Genomic DNA, 26,613 nt, shown 5'->3' with positions numbered 1-26,613 from the left:
TCATTTTAAATTTACATTAAAAAAGATTGTAATTTTTTTGTATACAGATTCTTACATTCAATTCTTCTACTATAATACTTATTTATATTATAGTTAACAAAACTTAACATGAGAAATATATTATTAAGAATAAATAAACATGTTTTAATTTTATATCTAATATTAAATTCTTTGTAAACTTATGAAATTGAAATTTACAAATACTACAAGTTGCAATTATAATAATTTTATAATATATATGTATATGATTCTTTATTAAATTTAAACCTCTTTTTAAATCTATGAGATTGAAGCATGAAATTTACAAATATTACAAGTTGCAATTATAATAATTTTATAACATATATGTGTATATGATTTTTCATTTTTAATTTCATATCATATCTCTATCAACATTAAATTCTTTTTAAACTTATGAGATTGAAGCATGAAATTTATAAATACTACAAGTTGCAATTATAATAATTTTATAATATATATGTATATGATTCTTTATTAATAATAATAATAATGAATAACATATTTTAATTTCATATCATATCTCTATCAACAGTAAATTTTTTTTAAACCTATGAGATTGAAGCATAAAATTTACAAATATTACAAATTGCAATTATAATAATTTTATAATATATATATGTATATGATTCCTCATTTTTAATTTCATGTCATATCTTTATCAACATTAAATTCTTTTTAAACCTATGAGATTGAAGCATGAAATTTACAAATATTACAAGTTGCAATTATAATAATTTTATAACATATATGTGTATATGATTTTTCATTTTTAATTTCATGTCATATTTCTATCAACATTAAATTCTTTTTAAACCTATGAGATTGAAGTATGAAATTTACAAATATTAGAAATTATAATAATTATAATAATTTTATATATAATATATATATATATATATATATATATATATATATATATTATATAATATAATATATATATAATATAATATAATATATATAATATATATAATATAATATATATAAAATATATATATTATAATAATAATTTTTATAATCAATGCATATATGATTCTTTGCAACTGAAACTAGATTTCTAAAAAATAAAATTATTTGCACACTTAATAACCAAAGAAACACGATTATTCGACCAAAGTATATAATCTTTAAAACTTGAATTCTATCTATCAAGAATAGATATGTATCTCATGATTTTTTAATGAAAGATATATCTTTTCACGCGTTCCAAACGAGCAAGTCCAATATGAGCACAGATGTAAACGAATATGTAAACGAATATAACGGAAACGAGCCGTGTTAGGAGATTGGTTATATACATTTGCGTGTATAATAATCCACAAACGGTACGAGCTCGTGCGTGACGATGCGCATCGAAGCTCGTTCTAGTATCACGGGCTATTTAATTCGAGTTATCGCTCAAAGTACTAGGTACCTTGCCAAAATCATCCTGCTCTTTTCCATCTCTCTTTTTTTTTCAGAGAGATTCCTTCCTCGTACCATCAATCTTTTCTACCATCTTTTTAAACTCGAGCGCTTCTCTAGCGCCATTTTTATTATTTTACTTAATAATAATAAATAGTTTTGACAAGCAAGGATTCGTTGATTGGATCAGAATTAGATTGTTAAGTTCAATAATAAAAAATGTATGAAGGTACTTAATATAATCTATAATTGATAACAAAGATACATTGAATTTATCGTTTTTCTAACGAATTAATAGCATGTGTAAGAAGATATACAAGAAATTATAGCATTCTGTGATCGATAATTGGCAAAAAAGAAGAAAGGATTCAATGATAATTTTACATCACGTTTGGTCTAAAATTTCTGTGAATGAATATAGAAAATATTTAATCGATTTATTCATTTATACATTTTTCTTAATGAAATTTTTCTTCTTTATTTCAGCATAGATGTTCCTAATTTTTTGGTTTCGATGTTACAAATGGAGACGTGATGCAAAGTTTGAAAATTAATATTTATAAATAAATTTACTTGATCTTTCATATTTTCAAGTACAATTAAAAGTTTTTTTTTTCGAAAATTATGCGTGTATTATTGATATTATTGGCCGTCATAATATAACATCCGCGAAAATAGCTAAACAATTTTTTATTTTTAACGAAACTTTGTGAACACGTAGAGGATAATGAGTTGCACATGGAACAACTTTTTGTTTTCCAAAGTTTCACTGTGTTTTTGTTATTTGAAATTTGAACTTTGTAATAAATATATGTAGACTGAAATAGAACAAAATGTTCGAAATTTAATACTTTAAAATTAGTATTAAAAAAGCTACGAAAGAACGTTGAGATTTTGGAGATACGGTTTCCAACTTCTCTCAAAGGGATATTTTTATCGACAAACAAATTTTTCCACGTGCAACTCATTACGATTTTTGCATAGAAAAAAGGACACTTAAGAAATATTGTTAAACGATGTCGCAAGAATTCTTGATCGTGAGTCAGAAATAAATATAAGAGCTCAAAAGACTTATCTTATGATATTTCACACCTCGAGATTCTTCATGTTACTTGTGATAACATGTTGGACGGAATGTGCATGTTATTCTATCGACCAATATGATGAAATATAGATGAAATATTTCTATTTTGTGAATCATGGACATATGGCAAGTATACATCGTGCGAAAATTAGTATTATATTGGATTGGCCAATAAGCGATGTTTTTCTGTACGAGATTGTTGTTTTGAAAACAAAAGATAATTTTATATAAATCTATAAAACGCTTGTATAGCTTAAAAGTTGAGACTATAACTTCAAAAAAAAAAAATAATGATTTTGATTCGAAAATAAAAACACGAATACAATGAATATTTCTATGCAATTGTATTTTTTATTTTTGTAAAAATAACGATGAAAAGATTCCTGAGAAATCTTGAATAAAAGAATTGCAAATATTTTTTTAGAATTGCAAAGATGATTTAAAATGTTTCGTGATAAAAGTTTTATTTTTATGACAATATTCCGATGACAAATATTTTGATATTTATTAATCAAATCTCCAATTTTCAAATTCACATTATACATACACGATATTTATCATCAAAATTTTAATTTTAATTTTTTTTCTTCTCTAATATATGTGATTTTTCTTTATGAATAATAAAAATGTTATTAAAGAATTGTTTTTTTATAATTTTTGCTAAGATTAATTGTTTTTAAGATAAATCAAATGAGAGTGATTTAATGACAAGAAATAATTTAACATAATTTTTAATTAAAAAAAATATATATAAATATAATACATTTTTATTATAAGAATAAATAATAGAATTTCAATTATTCAAAGAATTTGAAAAAAGAAAAAATTAAAATTTAAAAGTATGTGAGTCTAGTTTATTGTAATAATGCCATTGTAATTATGCATATAGAATGAAATTTAATATTTCATGAATCAACGCCACTTTATAACTTGTCTCTTTTGAAAAATTAAATTTTAAGAAAAAGTCCTTTTATTTAATATTTACTTATTTGATTTTATCTTAATTCATAAAACATTAAAATAAAAAATGTAAGAGTTACATTAGATAATTTACAATATTTATATTTGTGTATCATTTTTTACATGAAATATCTTAATTACAAATATTCCAAGATTATCTAAAACAAAGAGAGCTTCATATTTCTATTCTCTTTTCGAATAATGCTTGCTGAAGATGATGAAATTCTTCTAATAAGATAGTTTTAACGCAATTACATTTTCTAATTTATAATTTAAACGAAACATATATATTATATATATATATATATATAAAATATACTCTACAACGATGCATTTGTTGAATGCTTTATCATGTAAAACGCACTATATATTTGCGATACAATCACATACGAACGGACAACTGACGGTGAATAGAAGGAACAATAGTTAATTACCATTACTGGACACGAGTGTCTCGGGCGAGTTTACAACAGCACTAGTCGCTGGAAAATCAATACCCAAGTATATGTGCTAGTATTATTTGAGAGAAGCGACCGGCCTCCCTTCCATAATGCTTTTCTTCAACATATGGCATATGTGCGCGACCGATTTGCGTTAAAATGATCGTTTTACGCGATTCAATGCTTTCCTATCGCCAATCATTTGTAAAATTTTATTAAATTTCCGCGAACAGCCATATGGCTTCAGCGACCCAATCTTTCTCACGAACATTTTTTTTTTTTTTTTTTAATAGACAAATCAGTTGCAACTCATAATTATATAACAATGTATTTTTCGTAACATATCAAGTCGATAGTCGATTTTTTTTATCAATTAGAATCAAAATTCTATAATTCATATGTTTTTATTTTTATGTTTGTTCATATTATAATGTTTCTGTTGAATTTAATGAGAATTATAAAAAGATAAGGGTTTTGTGTTTAATGTCATAATTTCTATTTTAATGTTAATACACATAAAATAAAAAGGATATTTTTATAAAAAAAAAAGTTGTAACAGCGTATTTACAACAGATTATGGCAAAAGTAATATTTATTATGATGATTATTTTAGTAAAAAGTGAAAAAAAAAAAATAAAAAGAAAAATAAATTAATATATGAAAATGCAATATTCGAAGATTCCATATAATTTTTTAATGATTTTTAACTTTTTTTAATATTTACCAATTGAAACTGATAATAAGATATATAAAAAAATTATTAAAAATAGTTAAATCTTATATTATTGTATTAAATAATAATTGAATATTTAATTTATTTTTAATTTGTTTTGTATATTAAGAGTTAACAAGTACTGAACTTAATGAAGTCTTCAAAAGATTTGATATGCTTGGTAATAAAATAAAATCAATTTTGTTTTTAAAAATAAATTGAGATTTAATAAAAATATATGCGAAGTATTCATTGAATTTTAATGATCATGTTATATATTAAAAATATATGAATATAATAAATAAACTTGCCATTTAATTTATATATTTTTTTCCTATTAATCTTTATGGATTCAAAAATTACATCTTATATAAAAGAAACAGTTTATTTTCACTGTTAATTTTAGTTTATTATAAAAAAAATTTAATCTTTTGATATTTAGAAAAATTAGGAAGAAAATTTGAATAAATAAAAATTAAAAACTTACCTTAATTTTGGCAAATATAAAATATTTATTTAATACATGATCTTATAATAATAAATGTTGAAATTGTTATCAATGTATAAATTACTTCCATTTATTATAATTAAACTTTTGTTGAAAGATACTTATTTTTATCTATTAAAATTTAATTCTTCATTTATTTCTTTATATCGATATGAATAAATTTTGAAAAATTCTTTCTAAATAAATAATTGTAAATAAAAATAATTATAGCATCTCAGAAATTATTTTATGATCCATAAGTTGCGAAACACTGCAGGAGACGAAGAATCTACTAACGCGGAATGCATGCCAACAAATCTTCCTTTTGTAAGAATAAATAACATAAAATAAAAGATAATAAATATTTACATATTTATTTCATAAGAGATTATATCTCATAAAAAGAAATAGGTATGGAATAGATATAATAAATATAATAAAAACTTTTATTTTTTCTAATAAGATTTTGGAAATAAATTTTTTTTTTAAATAATGATTATATAATAAAGAAATAATATTTCTTGCATACATTTTAATAAAAATTCGTATAAATATTATTTTGAAATAATTATTTCATTGAAATATAAGAAAATAATATTTTAAATAATATAATATTATAATATTTCCAATAAATTTTTAGCTTATATATAAATATAACAATATAATAATTCAATATATTTTCAAAGAATTAAAAGATAAAAAATGAAAAATAAATATGTTTTTTATATATAACATTTGAATATCAAATGATACCTTCAAATAATATTTATTTTATGAAAATAGTATAAATTTTTTTGTATTTGCCATTTCAAATTTTTTCCAATTCTATAGAAAAGATTTAGCAAAATGCAATAGAATATTCTACTAAGTTTAAAAAACTATAAGTAATCAAATATGAAATTTCAGTACATGATTTATGTTTTATCAAGTTTATTTTATTTATGATCTATTATGATTATGATCTATGACATAACATCTATATAGAATTGAAATTTTCGAAACTCTTTGAAATTCAAACTTTCAAAATCCTAAAACTTTAAAATTTTTTATTAATTTTATGATTTCGAAACTCGCGAAATATAATAAAATTGTGTAAAATGATTTATAACAATATCATAACGATATGAATATTTTTATTTAATTAACAATAATCAAATTAAATTTATATTTACATTTAAATTCATTTTAATTAGTACCATTTCGCCAATTATATTAATTAAATTAATTATACTAATTAAACATCGTAATTATATATATAGTAAAAAATTTTTCGAAAATCAAAAAGATAATTATTTTGAATTATCTTCTTCTTCACCGATTTTAATAATTATTATTTGAAATAAAATTGTGAAAAAGCTAGTTTATCTTCAATTTCAATGATTTTTAAATATGTTATAAAAATCAACGTTTTGAAAAATTTTAAGCAATCGGCCTTAATTTTCGAAATATTTGCAAAAAATTATTAGAATTCATTTATATGTATAAGTTCAGAATAATTTATGTTAAGTATATTTATTATTATTTATTTATCTTTTAATATAAACACGCCGCAATACATATAACGAGAAATTCGATTAAAAAATTGAATCTTTTTTTGAAATATTCCATTTTGGCAGAAATCATCATATTGTTGTTAGTATTTGTTTAGAAAGAGGATTTCAGATTTTAAATAAAATATATAATAAAACAATACTTGAACGATTGAGATAATTTTATTAGCATTTTAATATTATTAGCACGAATTGAATAAAATTATAATATATTAATCAATGATTAATCAATGAAGTTAATGATAGCAACATCAATCTCATAATTAGTTTTCCTATTGTATTTATTACAAAAAAAATTTTTAAAATCATTCTCGTTCAAATCCATAAAAAAGTTTTTCGAAAAGTTCATCCATTGTACATTATAATACAGTATAATATATATTGATTGTTATCTGATTGTTTATATAAACAATTAATAAGTGCATGCACATGTAAAGACAGAATTCATATATTGCTAAAAATATTTTGAAAATAATTCAAAAATTAATATATAACTGGTTATATATAAAAAAAGAAATTTGCTTTTAATGATATTTCAAACTCACTATGGATTATTATGAAGAGAATAATCGATAAATTAATTCTATTATACGTAAACTATGGAATTTAGTTTAAAGGAATTAAAATTTGTTAAGATTTCTTATTTTTTTGACAAAAGAGATATTTCTCAAGAAAAAAAAAAAGAACATTTTTAATTTCGAAAATTTAAAAAGAGCAAGAAAACATTTACAAGCTTATCTATAAAAATGTGAGCGAGAAGAGCAAACATAAAATTGTCTATATATTTACGATCAAAAAGAAAACCAAGAACAGATTGCTTCGAGTATATAGGATTTTTCGTAATCTGTTTCATGGCCGATTCAACATTCGATTGATCTCTTAGACGTAACTAAACACGACGAATTTTTCGTAACAAAACAGTGTTACCTACCTTGTTATTATCGATCCTTGTCTTTCCCATAAAAATTCCACTAGCATCGAATCAAAAGCAACTAATGTAAAAAAATATAATATTAAATGGTGATAATATTGTTCATCAATGATGTTTTCGAGAATAATTGTGACAAAAAAAATACATAAATGGAATATCCAGTTTCAAAAATACGAGATGAAACGATATATGGACGGTTCTGTTGGGACTCGAAATTCTATTGCCTGATATTCGTTGTTCGTCGTTCGAAGACACGTGGTTGGTCCGCACATAATGTTTCCAAAGTTCAAATATTACAAATATTACACTTATCACAGAGAAAAACTTCACCAAAGACGATATCGAAAAACACGAGCAAAAAAAATATGACCGTATACAAGTTTCATTCGTTCACCGAATCACTGAAATCATGGCCGACTTGCTGTTTCTTCGATATGACTAGATTCGTATTTGCAACACCTGTCAGTATGAACCACTGAACAAAAAGTTACAATTTTTAACAAGTTCGAACTTGAAGGACACAACACCATATTAAGTTTACACAAAGATAGCATGAAAAGCGTCATAAATTTTTCTTTGAATGCCACTTACAATATAATGTGACGACAGGAGCACGATTTCCATCCGGAACGATCGAATCTGTTATTCTGTTATTATTCTGGTTAACGCAACACCGAACGAGTCGAATCGAGTTGGATCCTTTCAAACAGAAGAAAAGGGGGAGAGAGGAAGAGAGAAGTGAGGAGAGAAAAGGAGGGAGGAAAAAGTGGGGAAAAAACAAAAACGAAGTACGAAAGTATAAAAGGGCGTAGCAACAAGGGCAAAAATGAAAGAAATAGAATGAGGTAAGGCAGGAGAGAAACGGGAGAAAGACAGTGCAAAAGCGAAAGAAAAGCAGAGTACAAGCGAATGGATGAAAGCGATGCGATCCATAAAAGAATCCAAGGTAAAGAAACGAAAAGACGTAACGCGTGTCAAGTGCCACGCACGACTGATCGCCCGTGGTAAGTTTGGGGCTGGCGCCTGCGCGATCTGACCTTCCCCCACTCCTTCGTTTCTATCCTTCTCTTGTACACGTTTATCGTACTCGCTCGCGGTCGACGCACCCCCACCATTACGGCCATCCACCCTCCGAGCAGGACGATTCGCGATATTCTCTTACCGCGTCGCGTCGCACCGGAGAGCGCTCCCTTGAACTGAAAACACGTTCACGCCGTGTTTATGACCGTTCTTCTTTCTTTTCCTGTTTCATCGTACATAAATGTTTTTCGTTTCTTTTTTACGTTCTAGGTCAGATAAGTCATACATTTTTTATTCTTTCTTAAAAATGATATCAACGCGTATATACAAAAACACAGGTTAACAGAAATATATTTATTTATTATAAACTCGAAACCAGCTGATAATACAATAATTGTTGCAGCATAAAATTTTAATATCGCTTCACTTTTATCAAGAATCGATGATCGTATAGTATGATAGGTAATAAAAAACAAAGAGGGATTAAAAGCTGAAGCGCTTAAATAAATTTTTGAAGTATTGTTTCGAATTTATAAAGTAATTATTCGCTTCCATAAAAAGAGCATGTAAAACGAATACATATATACAAAATTTAAATCTTAGATACAAACATCTGTAATTTGTATATGTTTCATATACAAAATATTTAATTTTATATTTATACATGCATTTTAAGGAATTATTATAAAAAAAAATTAATTTTTAATTTTACTTCCATAAAATGAAAAATGAATATTTTTAAGATATTGAATATTTTCCACAAATAAATTATTTCACAAAATTAATACGTAGCAAAGGTAATTATTAATATTCATTAATATTCAATTTTTAATAAAAGTAAAATTGATTTCATCACAAATTTAATGTAAATTTACCGATTATTATTTTCAAGAAATTTTCGCAAATATCTTTTTTTTTTTTAATGATGTACTTATTAAAATTTTACATATAACAAGCGATCTGCAGCTGCCTTTGGTCGTCCAGGTGCAAGGGCTATTGCATTCCTGACAAGATCAGCATTGAATATGTACATAATTGAATATTTACGACTGATATTTATAAAAAAATCTCACTTTTACACGCGATTGAAACTAATAATAAAATATGCTAGACGAAATATACATTACAAATTTATTAACCTGTATCTTTATCATTGAAACGATATTACGATATTATATCGTTATCACTCTTATGAGACAAGACTATATTTCTATGCTGTTATATGTTGATAAAAATATAAATAACTTTAAGGTGTATACTTGCACATATATCGTGATAACATATTCTAAAAATCGATACTATATCTGCAATAAAAAATTTTACAAAGATTAATCGTTTAAATAAAATGAAATTTTCGTTTACCTTTTTTTTTTTTTGAATTTAGTCTGTTTTTTAATAGATTTTATTTAAAAAAAAAAAGAAAAAGTAAGCGAAATACGTTAGAAAGATATTAAATATTTCTCTAATATTTATTTAGAGAGAAAATAAAAAATGATATAGACGTAGAGGTATATCGTAAGATATATTTTAAACGTGAACAAATGTTTAATAAAAGATATCATTTATCGCTTATTGACAAAAAAAAATTACAAGCGTAAAGACGAAATTAAATTATAAAATTAAAAAAAAAAAAAAATGGATCAATATAATCAAACTGGGATATTTTGAAATATCAATTCTGGGGGTCAAAACAAACATAAAAGTTGGTATACAAAAATTGAAGCGTATATATTAGATTACGATTACAATGAGAAAAATGAACACGAATGGAAAATATGTCGGATTATGTTGCATGCAGATGTGTGTATTGTTTTTTATATACATGTTATATAGGGTCTTATAACGTGACCATTTTAAATAACTCGTACATGATGTAGAAGAAAACACAATTTGATGTTATTTTTCCACAGATGGATATATGAAGGACACACGAAGGTCAGTTTTATTTTTAAATTATACTTTTTAATACATTAATCGATGTAAATGATTATATATGAAATGCATAAAGTTATTATCGAACCATTATAGCAAGAAATTATTAATTTTGAACATATTTTAAATACCTTATTAGCTATTTAAAACGCATAAAACACTTTTATGGCATAAAACTGATCAGAATATAACACATTCGCGCAATAATCATACTTTGTTTGTCCCAGTGTTTTATATGCTTATTTATTATTATAGCTTGATAAATTATTGCTATCTTATCCATAACAATAATTCGTCTAGGGAAGAAATATTAAATACAATCGAAACTTAGATTGCTTTTTTCTTCTTCTTCTTTTTTTTTCTTAAAAAATCTAAGAAATTATATTCTATTAAAAAATCTTGAATTTTGAAATTTTTTTTGAAACTCAATTTTAAAGACAGCCGAAAAAAATTGAATTTTTATATTTGATTTTTCCTTCACGTTTAATAATATGAATTAATAATAAAAATCGTAATTAAAATGAATTTAAAATCTACACTGTCAATGTTAATAATTAAATAAAAATACATTCACATCGTCACAGAATACTCATAAATTTACCCGAGTTTCGAAAGAATCGATAAAAAACTTGAAATTTTTCAAACATCTCGAATGATCTCGATCCTCTTTTAATTTTTTTTTTTTTTTTTGACCGACTTACGTGTTTCCACGAATTCGTGATATTAGCAACACGGTATATGTCCCTGAAACTGGCTTACATGCGCTACAACATGTTAAAATACACGGCTCCCAAGTATCATAGTTTCAAATTGCGCATCGGTTTCAAACAGTCTGCATACACTGAAACGTAAATCCTTGCTCACTTGCTTGACCAGAACGATATAACAACCGATTCGTGTATCGGTGTAAGTCGTATTTGATATCGATACCAGTTCACATATGCAATACTCACTGTAAAATTTAAGTATCCATAGAGAAATCGCAGTGTGTTTCTTTTTATGTGTGTGAATTCTTTACAAACCGATTTTTTTCGTGTCCAAAGATTGCACGGTAAATTGAAATTTTTAGAGAAATAAAAATGTATAAAAATGAATTTAAATGAATTTTTTACATTTATTGTTTTAATTATATGAGATAATATAAGATTAAGTTTTAGGAAAATCAAAAGATAAAAACTATATATATGTAATGTTGTAAAAAGTTGAGAAAGAAATAAGAAATTTATTTGATTAAATCTATTAAATTCAATCTTTCATTGGCTTATTTATTCAAAATTTTATTAATCCATTTATGCAAATATGTATCATGCTGCATTTATGTATAATGCACGATAAAAGAAACTATATAAAGAAACGAGCTATATAGAGAAATGAAGTTGCGACACGTGCCAAATATCGGACTCTTGGATTAATCTCGTTTTTTCTTAACCTCAGCACGAGAGTGAGGTTAAAACAGAGTCGAAATTAACACTCTGACGTTGAAATATGATCAGAAATGCGAACTCGTTATTATTAGTATACATATTGCTATTACTTTATACAATATATTATACTCTATAGTAATATTGTACAATAGTATAGTATTAACATAGTAAAATCAACAAGTTTTCACATATTATTTATATTATATCAGAAAGAAAGATTTTAATTTTAATGAAACTTGAATATGTAATGTGTAATGAAGTTATGTACAGAATAATTTTTTTTCTTTTTTGATAAAGAATGAAATCAAACGAATTCAACATGCATGTTTTTATTATTAGGAATTTTTATTTGTTTATTTTCTATCATAAAAATTGTGATTATGAGTGTAACACATTTTAAATTATTTAATTTTTTAATCCCGATTTATCCTAATATTTGATAAAATAGATAACCAAGAGAGATAATAAACAGTTTCACGAGATTTGAATTGAAGAAGAATAATGAATAACATTATATTCACTGTGTTTCTTTTTAATCTAAAAATCAAATTCTATAATTTGCTTTCGACACAAGATAAAGAAAAGAAAAAGCAAAATCTTTGTTATTATATCGTGATATTTATTTTCAATATTGAATTTCTACTTTTTGAGTTTCTACATTCATTTTAATAACAATTCTTATGAATGAGAAAAAAGAAAAAGGAACAAAAATAATGAAAACGAGAAAATATATCGGAAAATGAAAGGAATATAGGGAGACGAGGAATGAAATTTTTTACTTTTTAAGATATTCATCTTCGTTCGCTACCTTTTTTTAGCGACAACCCTTACGAATGAAAGTTAAAACAAGAATAAATGACTTGCGATTCATAAGAATCAAGAAATATCGGGAAAGGAAAAAAAAAATATCGCGGGAGATGACAAAAAAAAAAAGAGGAAACGAAGATAAAAGAAGAAGAAACGAGAGAATGTGATTCTAAATATTCGTGTCGGTGCGTGGTTGGCCAGCCACCTTCCTGTTCCTAAAATAACCCCTTTGAACCGAGTTTCACCCTCGTGAAAAGAAAAGGGAGAGGGAAGGGGGCGAAATACGTCACACGCTCTGGGATATAGCACTGATATGGTAACCAACTACGTACACTATCGTAACTAAGTATTATGACCAATTGTTACGATTAAATAATTTCATCGAGTGAGAGAGTGCGAGTTTAATATTAAAATCTGAAAGCTGGTTTCCATGGGTTTAAATATGTATAGGAAATATAATATAAATACGAAATACCATTTTTGATCTAAATTTACGTAATAATAAAATTTTTAATAACGATTAAGAAAATGAAAATTTCTTCTTTCCATTAAAATGAGAAATTTTTCTATTTTTTTTTTGCGATTTTCAAAAAAAGATATAATATAATAATCGAAATGTTATGCGAATATTAATGCAAATTTGATATATTGTATGACTATAAAATAATACATAATGAAAAAATGAAGTTTATTATTAAATAATAAAATGAATCTCAATTATTTACATTTCAAAAACAAAAGATTTAAAATCGAAAAGTAAAATATTCTCGTTTTTTAAAAGTTTTATTTCATATATTATTCCATAAGACTTTTATTTCTTTTTTTTTTGAAAATTGTTTATAATTTTACAAAGTATAAAACAACGTTATTCAAAGTTAGGAACACCGTTTCAATTCTCAAAGCTGAAATTATTGCAATCGAACATTCAAACCAGACTCGGTAAACCCACTACAACAAGCTTATCCACTTATAAAGGGAGACCTCGGGTCTCATCGAGTTCAATTTATGCTGCGTACATCTACCACGAATCTCCGCTTTCACCCTCTACCGATTTCCCCTACGGATTAAAACGAACACCTTTTACCGTTTCAAGAATATCAAATCTCGAAAATATCATCCCGATCGATCATACCATGGTTGGTAATCGAAAGAACAAACGTAGAGAAGTCAAATTACATTTTCAATCGATGCTAGGATAATTCAAAATCACCTGCTTGATTGAAATAAAAAAAAAAAAAAAAACTATTTAACATAGAGTCAATTTTCGTGCTCGATTCTTTCTCTGTAACTATCCCAGAATTAAGCCACGAGTTATTTTCAATTCAGCTCATGCATCGGTATATTTCGTTAGTTAATCAATAAAATATTCCCTTGATACCGTCCCAATTTCAATTCTTCGTTATCTATTTTCCCCACGTACTATTCGTTTGCAGTTAATTATCGTCAAAGATTTCCATGCGATTACGATCCCACTGCAATGTAATATAAACGCGATATTCGATATAATAAAATTGAAAGAAAAAAATATATATATATATGTATAAATCTTGCTTCAAGAGCGTCCGTTCGATATGAGAATATTGGAGGAAAAAAGAAAAAAATTGTTAATGAAAAAGAGAGGGAAGAGACATGTGGGAATTGGTAGCGAGTCCGAGGGTAGGAGTTAAAATCGATAAAGCAAGATGGCGGCATACAGTACCGCAGAGTACCGCAGCCTAGCTTTCCACAAGATTATCCTACTACTCCTACCTACTTACCTGCGTGCCTGACTGCTTACCTACCTACCTGTCTAACCTACCTACCAACCTACCAACCTACCAACCTATCTGTCTATCTACCTAACAACCCACCAACCTACCTACCTACCAACCTACCTATCCATTTATGCGCTTAGTTACTAGCCTTACCTACTAGTCACTAGTTATAAATGTACGGTATATAGCAATATCAATACGAAGCTGGCTGCATCGTACGTAGATCTGTATCCCATACGGCACTGTACACAGTAGTTATAGCGTAAATGGCCATAATGAAACGGGTCGCGCGCTACTCGCTAGCTGTACTACTGAAACGTTGATACATGTATCCAGCAACAGTGATCGATTCGTGGTTGCGATCAGGCAAATTTACAAATTTTCACCGCGTTGCATAGATGGCTGCAGAGGATAAGCGATTTTTTTTACCGATACGAAACTGTAATGTATGAATAAGTAATATTCTTATTCTGTTATTCTGTTAGTATATTTCACACGATATTTTTAAATTGAAGTTTTTAATTATAGATCAGGATGAGAGTGATTTGAATTTGAATTGTGATTATGATTGTAATAAAAAATTTTGCAGTCGTAGTAATTTATTTTATCATTTCGTATCAAGTAATAATTTCAAATTTCGGAAAAATCGGAAAAAGTATAACAATCAGTCAGGATAGTATGAATTTTAAAATTTTTAAAAAATCAAAGCATTTATTGAAATATATATTATAATATATTAAAATGAAATAGTAAGATTTTTTTTGGATTAAGAATTATTTTATATAATTATGGTATATATTAATTAAAATTATTTTTTGATGGATTTTTCATATACTTAAAATACGTTCGTCAATTTTTTATTTGGAAAAATATGTAGAAAAAATAATAATATTTTTTATCGAATATTATTGATCATGACAATCAATGTTCCAATCTTTAGAATTTAAATTGCAATTGTTCATTAGTGAAAAGTAAGTGTAATTATAATAAATTTTGAATTATTTACAATTAATATTATTTTCGTCTCTCTACGAACAAAGCAATGTATAGTTATTCCCAAACTATATATATATATACTCCATTATGAACTAACAGAGAGAGCAAAGATCATTTCAATAAAGAAATTTTCAGATAAGAATACAGATAGAACACAGATGAATTATTTTATAGTTCGAGGAAAATAATAATACATTTATTTACAATAGAATTAAGATAATATAATATTGTATAAAATATTACACTTTTTTATAGCAAATTTTTTAATATGGAACTTAATGTGCATCTTGCAAATTTCCTTCTATTTTTTAATGCCAATACTTGTAGACATTCCATTATCGTGTATAGCTTTGCTAATTCTTTTAGCACTAATTTTTTTAATGTTTTCAATTTCAATACTTACTTAACGTTAAGTAAGTACATATTTACGTTTCAATGCTACAATGTATACTGTCAATTTTTATTTGCTGTTAAGTTAAATTCTATATTGTGCTTGTTAAATTGTTACAAATAAATATGTATATAATAGAATAAATTTGGATAGTTTGGATAGGATGTCATTTAACAAAATTTTCAGATAATGGAAATTATATATTTTTCTTTGTATCTGTTTATAATCGATATACTTAAAGTTCACAAGATTTATGAATATCTTTGGGCAATTGCTTTTCATATACATGCATTGAGATAACCTTGACTTTTCTGCTACGATCTTCGAAATTTTATATTTCAAATTCATCTTCGTTTCAACGAATATAAAAATTATAAATGCCTTCAGAAAAAATTTTAGCATAAACAAATTATATATATCGATAATGGCTTTTTCATATTTATTTTATTACTTAATTTCAATAATAAAATTAGATCGAAAATCGAAGGATGTAGTAAAAAGTTCTGTAATAATCAGGATTGAAGAAATGTTTACGACGAAAGAATCAAAGATGCATGTAATTATTAATGAAATTTATTGATATCGTTTACATAAAATCAATTCGTTAATTCATATTTTCTTTCTTTTGTTATTCGTTCGTTCTTCACAATATATGCTGTAATCCTTAATTTATTAAGGATTAATTTATTCGTGTTTATTTTCATTTTTCTCATATTGTTTTTTTTATTTCCCTTGACATTTTGAAAAGATTCCGCTTTCAAAGCTTATTTATTTATTTAAATAGATTAAATATTTGTTTCAATCGCGACTCATGTTTATCTTTACATTAGAAACGAGTCGTTAACGAGATTAACAATAAATGGAAAAATGGAAAAATTTATTATTTGCAATAAAATTTGTAACAAAAAAGAATGTAATGCTACAGTGAGATATTCGAAGCAAATGCAAATGCTTCGGTAATTAAAGGTATATCATTATATATTTAATTGAAAGTTACAAAAAGAACTAATATTTAAAGGTCACATGATGACATAAATGTAACAATATTATTTCAGATTATATTCAAGGTCGATGAAAATTACAAAAATTTGTCTGTTTGATTGCAATTATACAAAATTTATCTCCTTATATATTTGTATTTTTTTAATGCATTAATAAGAAGAAAAAATTTCAAAGAAATTAAAAATCGAGTAGTTCGAGTAGCTGCAAAATTGATGTAATTTGATATTTGCAGAACAGTTTTACGTTCGCAATATCTTATGTAACGTTAGAAAATACGTATCCATGCACTTGATGCAACAATGATATAACTATGAATTAAAAAGAACGACTTTGAATAATTTAAATCATTAAGAACGTGTAATAATATCGCATTAAAAATTGGAATAAAAACAACAATGTTTTTTTTATTAATAAAAATCTTGCAAATCTTGAATTAATATTCTCTCAACCAACAATTTTAAATAAGTAAGTTATAAATGATTAAATGTTAATTTATGAAATTATTTTTTTCATACCTAATAATAAGTTTTTATTTAATCTTTTTTATAAGTATTCCTTTTTTTATCTAATTGTAAATTAGAAACTTAAAAATTTATAACATTATAATAAACTATATTTTAAAGAAGAAAAGTTCTCTAATATTTTAATATGTTTTTTTTTATAATAATATTCAATATTTTTCATTAATATTAGTTTAAAGTAATTATTTATATTAATTTAATAATGTCGATATTATATTGCAATCATAATTCTAAAACGTATTGTTAAGAATATAGAGAGTATATGTATAGTTACTGATAAAAATTAAGCGAGATTCTTTATATTTCTTATCTTTATTTATTCTTTGTTATTTCAAATACATTTGAAAAATAATCTTATTGTTTATGAATGCATTTCCAATGTATGAAGCTTAAAGTAAAATAGACAGATAAGACAGCTCATTACATTAATAAACGATAAGATTATTTTTCAAATATATTCTCATCCCAGAGAATAGAAGAAATACAAAGAAATTCGTAAACGATCACTTTATTTCTTTCTCAATAAATGTATTGTTGCAGCAATTGTTACGCGATATGCAAACAAAAAAATATTTCCTCCATTACCATAATTTTTCCAACGACACTCTTTACAATAAAATCTTCGACACATAGAATTTTCATTGCAAATTTTTGTGAAGATATAATCTTCAAATAATAAAGTTAAGAGAATATTTAATGCTGCAATTATTTACATCATAAAATAATGCGTAAAACAATTTCTTTATACGTTTCTTAATATTTATATCTTTATATTGGTACAGCTTACTTACCAATCATAAATTATTTAAATTTATTATTTTTAAAATTAGATTTTAAAGAAAGAGAGGAAAAAAAATCGTTATATTTTAAATATAACTTTCGTTCCACACTGTATACACTTACTTTCGATATCGAACTAATGTCACGCTACCAATGGAGATTTCCCTTTCTCCAACTTTTATTTCTCACTTCTTACGTTTCGCTACGTTAAAAACAGGTTCGACGAGCGATATAGCGTTAATTGTATAACGATAAACCGGACTATTTTTTATTTTTCTTTCTCCCCCTTTCTTTCTTCCTTCCTTTCAATATATATATATATATATATATATATATATATATATATATATATATTATTTCTCGCGAGATACGAAGCGAAGCGCGGTATTCGTAAATGGAAAAAGAAATCGAGCGACACGACACGTCTTTTCGATCGAGTTAAGGCAAAGCTTGAAAGTCGGTGACTCTTTCTTTCTGACGAGAATAACCGTAAACTTCTTGAACGAATGCGTCTCGGTCACGCGATGGAACGTGAGTATTAAAGCGGAGCTACAACTTTGATACAATATTTCAGTTTGCCACGTATAAGCAAAAGCGTGGCAAAAGGAAAACGATCGTTTCCCGTTCGAGGAAATATCAATATTATCTTTAGATTAAGTGGTACTTGACCTTTCCGAAATTATGGAACGCTTTTGATCGTGGAAGGAGAGCTTCTCCTCTTTTCTTGTCAATTTTTTTCTCTTTTTTCCTTTTCAACTGTTTTCATTTGGACGGCGATTTTATTATATCGATGATATATTCAAAATATATGCAAAATATATTCAAAGTATATGATATACGTATCACGACGTTTTGAAGGATGAAAAGTTCTTTATTCGAGCTTCGTCTTACTTTACAGCAAGTATCCGCACAGTCTATTTATGGAACGTGTTATTGTTATATAAAAATTTATTATCAAAATCAATCGTCCAAGAAACGTGTGATTTAATGGGTGAACGGATTGGCTCTACCGATTTAATGACATCAGGGTAGAGCGCTTAAAGAGAAAAGTGTGGCAGGCAAACAACAATTCTGAATGGTTTGGTTAAATTTGAGTAAAATACGCGGGATTACATTTGCACAATCCATTCTCGTATTTTCTATCGCTTAATGATGATGCTGGGCATGTTAGATCTACGAGGAAAAAATAGATGTATTGCGAGGAAGAGGAGATGGATAGGTTATTTTGAAAGGAGAAATTAATATAAAAAAAAAAAAAATTTCACAAATTTTACAAATTTTCAATGACTTGTTGAGATTCGTACGTAATTAAAATAAACACGACGTAAATTGGTCTAATTTTACTAGTGATCTAGTAACTAATCAACGTTATCTATAATTACCTATGATAAAGTTAATTGGTAATAAAAACTAATTCGATTTACGTCACGTTTTAGACTCAATTTCAATTGAAAGATTTTCGTCGAAACTTGTGAGAATAATGTTCTCTATTTTTGTATTATTATTTTTCTCTCTCATCCATTTTTTTCTGTCATTCTTTTAACCGTACATTTATCTCTAGTTGCACGCAATACGTGTTAATATATTCCGAGATCATCTTTCAAGAGCTAATTTAACGAATGCTGAAAAAGTTGATGTATAAAAAATTATAATTGAAGTTTATTTATTAAATTATAAACAAGTTCAAGTTCGTGCTAGATAAAGTAATGTACAAAGCAATCCTATTCTATTTCCATTTCCAGTTTGTAACTTAATAATCGATGTTATTGTATATCAATTTTTATTTATTTTCACCGATTTGTAAAATTGACTTTTCAAAATTCTAGAAATATTTATCAATATTTTATATATTTATTCTCATAAAATTATATTCGAGTCATTTTCTGAAATTGGTCACAATGAATTGTCTCGAACTTAAAGTTAATATTGATTATAATTTAGATGATTTAAATGAAGAATAAATGATTTCTTTGTCTCTTAAAAAGTATGATTGAAAGACTTGCAGCGTTCCATGATCAATAAACTGTCTTTTCTTCTCAAATTTTAATCAGATTGGAGTAATATGATACGTGAGAAATTATTGTTTATGGGAAAATTTTTATATTCTCTAGTTTTAGTATCGTGTTAGTTTTTAAATTGTGTTTAATTAATGCATAATTAATATCAAATAACTATTTCATTTTCGATCGATTGAATTTACATCTCTGTGATTCTCAATCTTTTGAAATGTGCATTTGACAAAAAAATCACGAATTGTTTAATTCGCAAAATCAATCGTTTATAATAAATTTCCTTCAAAATATTATTTTTAACTTGCGAATGCATTTTTACAATATTTTGAAGTCATAAATTTATATATAATTATATAAAAATATATATATATATATATTTATAAATTTATATATATATATTATATTAACAAATAATTATAAATAAAATTTTTTTAAAAAATTTTTATAATTTATTATTAAATTAACTTAAAAATTTATATTAATATCTATAATTATAAATAAGATTATATGAATAAAGTTTGTTTATTTTAAAATTAAATTTTAAATTTGTGATTTTAAAATAATATTGATATAATTTCAATTTTTTTTTTTAATAAATCTTGCTAATTTAATAATTTTTATTTACTTTTATCATATAATTCAAAAATTTTTCCAAGCACAAAATACGCTATCTGTAATTATTCTATTCATTGGAATAATAATCAATTAGCTTTTTTCAAAGATGTATTAAGAAAAAAAAAATATCTTGAGATACGAAAAAAGTACCGAAAACAACTCGAAAATCGACTCGCAAAAATTCGCAGTTGGAGAATATTGCTTCGAGCAACATATACTTACAGGGAGAGATTTATCGTAAATTCTGTTCTTTGAAACAAACGAAAAGTTGACAAAGATCTTTTCAATTTATATTTATGTTATTTGATCAATTGTTTTTTTGAATAACAAAATATCAGATCGTAATTAATAAGAGCATAAATTTTATTCTTTAATGCGCATGTTTTTTTTTTAGAATAAATTGAATAATGGAGAAAGTTTATCATCCCAAAAATATTCAATATTAATTCACAAACCATATGTATTAGAAAGAAATGAACGATTCATTACAACCAATCTAAAACTCGTTGTGTTCGGATATTTTTATAAAATTGAATTTCTTTGTTATTCGACTCGTCGTATGAAAATTGTTAAACAAATAAATCAAATAAATAAAATTTATTTCCACACTAGCTAAAATATTAAATTTGAAACGATATTAAAAAACAATCAAATTCAATAATATAAATATACGCTGCAATAATAATCTTTCACATATTCCAGTATCCAAATATTAATTCACGATATAATATATTACCTGTTACATATTTCACTATTCATTTTAATGTAAAATCACTAAATTAATTTTTACAATCGATAAGAAAACCCAGAAAACGAAAGGAAAAATATTAATTATAACAAATTTCATATTTTCACTTCCTTAACGCCATCTTCATATCAATTTTTTTCCTTGAGAGCTATAAGAAATTGGAATATACGACGAAAAAAAGCGAAAAAAAAATTATGTTATTTAAATAACATAATTTTATCGAAATGTCGTGATGTTATATTGAAAAATTATCCTTTCTCTGGAATATCCTTCTCGTGGACATTTACAAAATGTCACAAATTATACATTATCTAATTTCTCTTAAAGTGTAAAATATCGGGATTATATCCTAATAGGGTTGAATCCACGATAATATTCGAAACGCGAATAATGTGAAAGAGTGCGAAATGAAAAGGTCATGCAATCCGAAAATCCATAACCGTCCCCATTACAGTTGCCAAGTATCGCGCATGCGCAATTTCGATATCGAAGGAAACGCTACATCTAACGGTCCATTCCCGCTGCTATACTCTTTTCCACCGATTACCGAAACCGTTTCTCCTCGCAGAAACACGTGAAAAATCTTGTTGCTCGTTTCATAATATATTAAACTGTTGCTCTTCGTTCGGGAAGCTTACTATTAATTTCGATCTCTTTTAATATCGATCAGCGAAAACGCTGGTAAAAGATATTTTTATCTACCTTCTTCGTATTAAATTATTGATTATTTGAAACGTAGTTAAATCAATGTATTTGAATTGCGCGCTTGAATTTGAAATTCGAAGATGGCTGAACGTAATTTAATAACCGTATTTTATTATTTTATTATAAATAAAGTAAAAATAAATTAGTTATTACAATTAATAACTCTGTTTTAGCGTAGAAAAGAGTCGAAAAAATTATTAATAATAATCAATTACAAGTTTTAATGTTACTTTTTAGTAAAATAATATTATCTTTCACTGTCACGTCTAAATTAACATGTCTTCCTCGTATATGAATTTGAAATTTCGAAAATTAACTTATTTCAAAATATGTTAACGAATGAAATTTTAAATTATGCTATTTTTCTGATGCATCGTGTCCAAATTAAAAAATCTAAAAATTGTTGACGCCGGCATATTACATGGCAATGTTAATTATTAATATATTTACGCGTGTTTAATCGATATTTCGAATTTTCTAAAAGAATCTTGGAAATAAAACAGCAATAATTAAGATAAATCCAATTTTTATATTTTTGAATAATTTCTAAAATAAAGTATGCATTGTACAAATTTCGATTTATTTTTTTTTTTTTATTTAAACATACAAGAATATGTGAAATGAATTTCGAACAAGAAATATATAAAATGTTCTCGCATACTTTAAAATTATTTCAAAATGCTTTGTCTATCCTGTCTATATAAAAACAAAGTTCCACTGCATTGTCAAATATTCTCACCGTGTTTCTATGACGCTGATATGGTCACACGTTATATAAATACTTACTTCTACAATGAATTGTAAACAACAAAAGATTTCCTAAATTATTTACAAAAAAGAAAAAACATATAAATAAAAAATTCTAATTTTAAAAAAAGTTTAATACATGAAGTATAAACGGATATTTTCGTCGATGGAAAATCTCTTTGAGGAGGGATGAGATCAATGCTTCTTTTCAAATACAGTTTTCGCTTGGTAAAAAATCAACGCTCAAATTTCCAGTGCGTGCGTTTTTCATTTTTTTTTTTTTTTTAAATAACAGTGTGAGATGGAGCAAAATTTTAAATCTAGAAAATATTCGGAATTTAACATTCTATCAATCTAAAAAAAAATTTCCAGGCAAAATTTTACTCGAAATATAAAAAGTCACTGCAATTTTGGGGATTGATTTCATTCCTTCGAAAAAAGTTTTGCAAAAAAAAAATAATAATAATAAACGCAGGTAATAATTTTAATTTTGTTTTTTTTTTATAAATATCGAACGAATTACATCAAATTTTGATTAATATTATTTGTTAAATCAACATGTTTTTCCTCATATTTGTGGAAATTTCAATAATAACATTTCAAAATTAATCATTTTCGAATTAGATAAATTCCAAAGGAATATTTTCTTTTTTTTCCCCATACACCATAAAAATCCCACGTATTTAAAAAAAAAAAAGCACACTCAATTCGAACAAAGAGGAAATTGTCGCGAGGATTAAATAATTCGAGATGAAACGAGAGAGGAAGAGAGAAAAATGAAGAGAAAGAACCGGCCACCACGGTTCTTAAATAAATAAAATTAGAAGGAGAAAGAAAGAGAGAGAGACTGTACATCCAACTTAACGCACCAACGATTTTCCAAGATACAAAAAAGAGGATTAGGAGCACTCACTCACCGATTCAGGAAGCTACGACAACAAGTTCCATGTCCCTCGCAAGTGATCTCTGTAATAAAAAAGTCAAAGCGAAACAATATAATTAACGAGACACTCGAGATGCAAAAGCGGTGAAATCGTATAATTGTGGCGGGGGAGAGAGAGAAAGAGAGAGAGAAATAAAGGGAGGAAGGAAAAGAACGGAAGGGGATGCGGATGAATCGGTTTCTCCGCGAATGAAAAAGGGGGAGAGAAAAAAAGAAAAAAGAAAAAAGAGGGTACTCGGAGGCTTCGTCACCCTCGTAGACGCATATCGAGCGAAGACTCGACCGTTTGTTTCCCGACCGGCAGGATTTAGTCTCGACTCCCCATCGTGCATCTTCCAACACAAGCAACCGGGATATTGTTTTCGCGTGCGCGGTTTTCTTCGCTCGTTAGGGAAGATTCCTACTCCATAGGGAGAGAAGTGGTGGAGAGAGAGAGAGTCCTTTCCATACACCGTTGTATTCCTGTACCTATTCCTCCTCCCGTTGCGTGCTCTTTAATTGAAAGTTGTTCGACGCTCGCGTCAAATAGGGCAGGAACGTGCCTACTTGTTAGTTTCGACGAGTCTCGCTCGTTCCTCCAAATATTATCATTTCTTAAGTAGATACGTAACCTGTTTTCCAGTACTCGATACGACCTTCGTGCATCCGTGCCGTTTATTTTCGTAATAGATTGGCTTATTGTTGTTCCCAATTCCTCCAAATGTGTCATTTTTCTCTTTAAGATCTCTTTACTCTGTCTATCGTTCGCTTTTAAATGAGAAAAAAAAATTCGCAAAGAGATTCTTTTGAATATTATCTTTTGAATTTTCAAAGTCCTATGAAAAATTTCATTGTCAACAAGACTAGTATGGCCATATAAGTTGACAAATAGGTACGTTAAAGAGAAAAATGATATTTGAAAATAGATATCCCCCTCTCGACTTTGAGCAATCAGACACACGATTATTCCCCTTCGTGAAACTTTTTTTTCCAACGGTGGAACGGTAGATAGGTAAGTACTTAAGGTATAGTAAGTGGTTTGATAGTAAACACATGTCGAGACTGCGTCGAGTCTAACGGAGGTAGATAGAATTCTGAGAATTGGAGTCACGTTCTTTAGCGAAAATAGAGAGACAATAAGTTTGAATAAGATAAAAAGAACGTGAACTATTCACGTTTCGACTATTCGCTTAACATTGACTCTCGGCATTACATAAATAAGTAATAACTTGAAATAGATATATTTAAAATTATATAAAGGTATATACGTGAAAAATTAATTTGAAAAGGAATTTTTTTTTAAGGCCCCGTTTTTGAATAAATAGAGCTTGGAAATTTTTCACATATAAGCCAAATTGGCTAATTTTCTATCAAAAAATCTTATGTATGGAAGTAATAAAAGAAAGATGAAATAAAATTTTGATGCTTGTTTTTGAAAAATCGATCGAGATCACGAATTTTTAAATTCGTTATTTTCTAAAATTAATTTTTAAATAAAGAAAGATTAGATAGAATTATCTTGTTATTATTATTAGCCAATTTCTTATTTGGGCTTAAAAATTATTCAAATTAATCGAGTAACGAAATCTTAAATAAAAAATTTTTCGATTTGTTTATTTTTATATATAAAATTTTGATAAAGCAGCCAATCACTCGTATCACGATTTCAGAAACACCCTGTATGAATGGTTGTGAATGTTTAAATAATGTTTCTGAAAGGTTAACATGAAATTTTGAAGAGAAAGGAAAATATAAAATTTTAACTTTATTTATTTTATAATCTGGTGAAAAATTTAAATTGAATTCTATCTATACAAACGTGACTAATAACTTAAAATTATTAAGTTGATTTGAAAGTATGGAATTTGCAATAGAAAAAGATATAAAGAAATATAATATATAATCGATGGTATATAATATGATATGATATGATACGATAGTGAAGTATAAGATGAACCAAAGTCGTTTTATATATCTGTGTTATAAAAGAAAATGAGAGAAATATATTATATTGAATATAATTATTTACTTACATTTCTCATTTTCACTAGGAATCGATATAATTTTTGAAAAATTAAATTGGAAAATATGGAATTAATTTTATTTTCGGTTGAATTAATTATTCATCACGTCAGTCACTTATTAAAAATTATTCAAATTATTTTCTTACATGAATAATTCTAATCTCACATCAACGTTGACAAAGCTAAAATTTAATTATCTTGCTTCTCAAAATTTTGCCGTATTTATATTGAAATTTATGCGAATTGATTAACTATAATCTAAAAAGAAACACAATTATAACGATTTTAAAACGAGGAACGAATCCTTTTCTAACGAATTAGCAAATTCAAAAATTATTATAATTATTTGAATCAATGAATTCAATCAAGAATTTTTATCATTTTCGAATACTTAGATTTATACAAAATGTTTTCGAAATAATAGTGTAACCGAAAAAGAGATAATTTTTAACAAAAAAATAATAAAAATAATAAAAATTTCTAACAAAAATAAAATAAAAATTTTTAATGTGAGATTAAATTACGTATGAAAATAACACGTGCTTAAATATAGAATATCACAATTTTATAAAATAATATTAATAAATAAATTTTAGGAATTTATTCAGTTCGCAAAATATTAAAAAT

At 25.9% G+C, this 26,613-nt stretch overlaps 1 protein-coding gene across 5 annotated transcripts in view; it reads right to left on the bottom strand.

Moving 5' to 3' along the window:
• Positions 1–24,006, bottom strand: part of LOC409286 (stress-activated protein kinase JNK) — a 128,091-nt gene extending 104,085 nt beyond the window's left edge. The window contains exons 1-2 of one of the 5 annotated variants that reach the window (XM_006557237.3): positions 8,178–8,583; positions 7,587–8,061 (exon numbers count right to left, since the gene is read on the bottom strand). In XM_006557237.3, the coding sequence (XP_006557300.1) occupies positions 7,587–7,633 (47 nt within the window). In that variant the 5' untranslated portion in view covers positions 7,634–8,061; positions 8,178–8,583. The other 4 variants (XM_006557239.3, XM_006557238.3, XR_003304247.1 and 1 more) reach the window with 4 other exon arrangements.
• Positions 24,007–26,613: the final 2,607 nt, after the last annotated feature.

The sequence above is a fragment of the Apis mellifera genome, linkage group LG3 (genome assembly GCF_003254395.2).
Source record: "Apis mellifera strain DH4 linkage group LG3, Amel_HAv3.1, whole genome shotgun sequence".
Taxonomy (NCBI): Eukaryota; Metazoa; Arthropoda; class Insecta; order Hymenoptera; family Apidae; genus Apis; species Apis mellifera.
Note: the sequence above shows the minus strand (reverse complement) of the source record. Positions and strands in the feature narration are given on the sequence as shown.